The 4,916-nt window shown below is 46.6% G+C and overlaps 1 gene segment (V, D, J or C); it reads left to right on the top strand.

Annotated features, from left to right (window-relative positions):
• Positions 1 to 3: 3 nt before the first annotated feature.
• On the top strand, positions 4 to 510 carry LOC121100627 (the record flags this gene model as incomplete). The annotated part of the segment is given in 2 exon segments: positions 4 to 19; positions 122 to 510. Coding segments are annotated over 2 exon segments (405 nt in total), but the record flags the coding sequence as incomplete, so codon positions are not given.
• Between the last annotated feature and the right edge of the window lie 4,406 nt (positions 511 to 4,916).

A 4,916-nucleotide genomic window follows, 5' to 3' on the forward strand; every position in this document is an offset into this window, starting at 1 on the left:
GCTGTTGCTCTTTTAAAAGGTAACTCATGGTGAAAAAGAGACATGGACTATGTGAGTGGATCTGAGGGAGACAATAATGGGTGTGTGACAGTTTCCTGACCAAGATGTCTTGTGTTTGCAGGTGTCCAGTGTGAGGTGCAGCTGGTGGAGTCTGGGGGAAACCTGGTGAAGCCTGGGGGGTCCCTGAGACTCTCCTGTGCAGCCTCTGGATTCACCTTCAGTAGCTATGGCATGAGCTGGGTCCGCCAGGCTCCAGGGAAGGGGCTGCAGTGGGTCACAAGTATTAGCAATACTGGTAGTAGCACATACTACGCAGACTCCGTGAAGGGCCGATTCACCATCTCCAGCGACAATGGCAAGAACACGCTGTACCTGCAGATGAACAGCCTGAGAGCCGAGGACACGGCCGTGTATTACTGTGCAAAGGACACAGTGAGGGGACATCAGTGTGAGCCCAGACACAAACCTCACTGTAGAAGGGGTTCTGGACAAGCAGGGGGTGCACACTAGTCACCAGTTCTGTGCTTAAGCCCCAGGAGCAGCTGCAGATGGAGGTTAATGGGCAGGTTTCCTGTCAGGATCTGGGGGTTCCTCTCCATAGAGCAGTTTCCCACAGGGACCCTCTCTGCACACTTGATTCTGTGCAAACCTCTTCACTCTCTGACTTAGAAAATTTTTCTAATGGCAAAACAGATATGGTAAAAACCACAAAAAACTGAATCACTCACAATGTTTATTCCTGTCCCTAAACACCAATGAATTACAAATATCCTGGTGCTTGCATCTGAACCTTCACAGGAATCCCAGCTATACTCACTGTGCATCACAGGATGACCCAGCTAAACGTGCAAACTTGCTAGAAGCAGTATTAAGTGTGTGCTGGACATGAGGCTACAGAGGCATCAACAATGCAAAGCAAGTGCAGAATGTGTCTTGGTGGGGGTCAGTGTCGTAAACCAAATCACAGCATCAATGTTAATGACAATGTGGGAAAGCAGTGGACACCTTCCTGGTGTTGTGTGGATGTGGAATCTGAAGATCTCTCTCTCTCTCTCTCTCTCTCTCTCTCTCTCTCTCTCACACACACACACACACACACACACACACACACACACACTGACTACACAAGGGTATAAAACCTTTAACACCTTCACCTAATTTCTCTAGGAAATGTGGTCCTAAGACAGAAATACACAGCATACAGGAAGACCTCAAGAAGAATAATCTGAGATAAACAACTTGACCTTACACCTAAAGGACCTAGAGAAAGTACAACTGAAGCCTAATACAGCTGAAGGAAAGAAATACTGAAGACTGGAGAAGAAATAAATAGAAATAAATGTTACAAAAACTTAAAAAAAAGAAAAAAAAACACAAAAGATGAGAAAAAGTGTTATGCACAAGTAATGAATCATGGAACACTACATCAAAAACTTAGAATATAGTGTATGGTGACTAACATAACATAATAAAAAATTGTTATAAAAAGAATGAAACCAAGGTTAAACATTATTAAAATATCTATCCTGAACAGAGGAATTTACACTTTCAATGCCATCCCTATTAAAATAACACAATCCTGAAATATGTGTGGAATCAGAAAAGACCCCAAACTGACTAGGGAATGTGGAGAAGAAAACCAAAGCTGGCAGCATCACGTTGCCTGACTGCGAGCTATATTACAAAGCTGTGATCACCAAGACAGCACGGTACTGGCACAAACACATACACATAGATCAATGCAACAGAAAAGAGACTCCAGAAATGGACCCTCAAATCTATGATCAACTACTCTTGGACAAATCAAGAAAAAAAATCTAATCGAAAAAAGACAGTCTCTACATTAAGTGTTGCTGGAAAAACTGGACAGCTACAGAGAGAAGAATGAAAGTGGACCATTCCGTTACACCCTACACAAAGACAAACTCAAAATGGATGACAGACATCAATGTGAGCCAGGAATCCATCAAAATCTTTGAGGAGAATATAGACAGTAACCTCTTCGACATCAGCCACAGTAACTTCTTTCAAGACACATCTCCAAAGGCAAGGGACACAAGCAAAAGTGAAATTTTGGGACTTCATCAAAATGAAAAGCTTCTGCACAGAGGTGCGTGGGTGGCTTAGTTTTTAAGCGTCTGCCTTTGGCTCAGGGAGTGATCCCGGCATCCTGGGATTGAGCCCTGCTCCGCTGGGAGTCTGCTTCTTCCTCTCCCACTCCCCCTGCTTGTGCTCCCTCTCTTGCTGGCTGTTTCTCTCTGTGTATCAAATAAACAAATAAAATCTTTTTAAAAAGCTTCTGCACAGCAAAGGAAACAGCCAACAAAACTAAAGGGCAGCCCAGAGAATGGGAGAAGATATTTGCAAATGACATTTCAGATAAATGGCTGATATCCAAGATCTCTAGGACTTATCAAACTCAACACCCAAAAAAACAAAAAACCCAGTCAATAAATGGTAGGAGAAATGAGCAGACACTTCTCCAAAGAAGAGAAACAAATAACTAACAGACACATGAAACAATATTCAACAGCATTAGCCATCAGAGAAATTAAAATCAAAACCACCTTGAGATACCACATTACACCAGTTAGAATGGCAAAAATTGACAAGGCAAGAAAAAAAAATGGTGCAGAGGATGTGGAGAAAGGGAAACCCTCCTACACTGTGGGTGGGAATGCAAGTTGTTCCAGCCACACTGGAAAACAATATGGAGATTCCTTAAAAAGTTAAAACTCGAGCTACCCTGTGACTCAGCAATTGCACTAGTAGGTATTTTCAACAAACAGATACACAGTAGGGAAAAGAAGGGTCATACACACCCCAATGTTCCTAGCAGCAACGTCCACAATAGCCAAACTGTGGAAGGAGCTGAGATGCCGTTCAGCAGAAGAATGGATAAAGAAGATGTGGTCCGCACACACAATGGAGTATTACTCAGCCATCAGAAAGGATCAAACATTTGCATCAACATGAATGAAACTGGAGGGGTTATGCTAAGTGAGCTAAGTCAGCAGAGAAAGACAATTATCACTTGGTTTCACTTACAAGTGGAATATAAGGAATACAATGGAGGACATTAGGAGAAAGAAGGGGAAAATGAAGGGGGGAATCAGAACCATGAGACGATGGACTCCAAGAAACAAACTGAGGGTTTTACAAGGGAGGCGGGTGGGGGGATGGGCAGGCCTGGTGACGTTTATTAAGGAGGGCACATATTGGGAGGAGTTAGGATAGCAGAGGAATAGGGGTCCCCCTTTTCAGCTGGTCCCCTGAGTCGAGCTGGATATGCACCAGACCATAATGAAAACCCACGGAATCAGCCTGAGATGTAGGAAGATACATCTGGATCTCCAAAAATGAACATCTCCAGCACTGAGTATTGAGGTATGAAAACGGAGCCTTGACTCCGCGCACAGATATCGGAAGATAAACTAAAGGGAGAGGGAGCCGATGCAGTCGGGCACCGGAAAGCGGTAGCCACCTGCACTAGGGAGCAGGCTGGACTTGTGGACCTGCACCCATGAGGAAGCAGACTGAAACCGTGAGCCTGGGAATGCACTTGTGACCAGACTGAAAACGGGCACTCCAGAGTGCACACCAACCACACTGAAACAGGAAGCTCAGGAGTGCGTGTGGGAAATGGGGGCAGCTGGTGGTGTTAGACGCACAAAGAACAGAGACATGCCGGCCCTGGAAGTGAGGACTGGGACAATGGCTGTGGGGCTCACAACCCAGGACACTGCAGGGTTTTCAGCAGCACCGACAGAAACAGAGTTAAAGAAGCCAGAAGAGCTCACTGGAGAGCAGACTGCAATCTCTCTGTTCTGAGAAAGAGGCTGGGATTCGGCCACTGCTGCTCTGACTCTCAGAAGAGGCACAGCAAACTGCCAGGGAAAGCCGCCAGAGAACAAAACCCTAGAAATACCGGCTCACAGTGTGCCCATCCCCATCCCCCCTTGCAGGGGACAGGGAGACTCTACCTAAACAGGGTTGCCTGAGTATCTGTGTAGCAGACCCCTCAGCCAGAAGGCAGGCTGAAAAATCAAGAAGCCCACATCCCTAAGGTCCCTATAAAACAAGTGCACACTGCCTGGGTCCTGGTCAATAATTTGGGCTCTGGGCAACCCCGCAACCTCTCCTCACCAGAATGATAGAAAGAGAAATCCCCCCCAGCAATAAAAAGATAATGAGTCTGTGGCCTCTGCCACAGAACTGATGAATATGGATATAACCAAATTATCAGAAATGGAGTTCAGAGTAACAATGGTCAAGATGATGTGTAGACTTGAAAAAATATTCACAAAAATATTAACAAGAATATAGAATCTCTAGGGGGGGAAATGAGAGCTCAGCCTAGATCACTAGGAACAGGCTCAGTGGGTCCTCACACCACCCACCATGGGGACACCAAGAACTAGTGACTGTCACCAGGGCTCAGGATCTTTTAATGCTTCCCCGTCTCTGCGGGGACCCACATGCAAATCACCTGGGTGCTCCCAGAAGAAATCGGCATCACAGGCAGAGGCCAGTGTGCTGGGTCTCCATCCTGCAGACAGCCATGCAGATGCTGTGGTCCCTCCTCTGCCTTCTGGCAGCTCCCCTGGGTAAGGGTCTGGACGCTCTGGGATAGACGGGGGCCTTTCTGTGGGATGGGACCGAATCACCATGACTCTCTTTGTCCCTAGGTGTCCTGTCTCAACTTACACTTCAGGCGTCAGGCCCAGGGCTGGTGAAGCCCTCACAGACCCTCTCTCTCAACTGTGTTGTCTCTGGGGGCTCTGTCACCAGCAGTTACTATTGGAACTGGATCCGCCAGCACCCTGGGAGAGCATTGGAGTGGATGGGGTACTGGACAGGTAGCACAAGCTACAACCCGACTTTCCAGGGCCACATCTCCATCACTGCTGACACGT

This window comes from Ursus maritimus, unplaced genomic scaffold, assembly GCF_017311325.1.
Source record: "Ursus maritimus isolate PB19 unplaced genomic scaffold, ASM1731132v1 scaffold_44, whole genome shotgun sequence".
Classification (NCBI taxonomy): domain Eukaryota; kingdom Metazoa; phylum Chordata; class Mammalia; order Carnivora; family Ursidae; genus Ursus; species Ursus maritimus.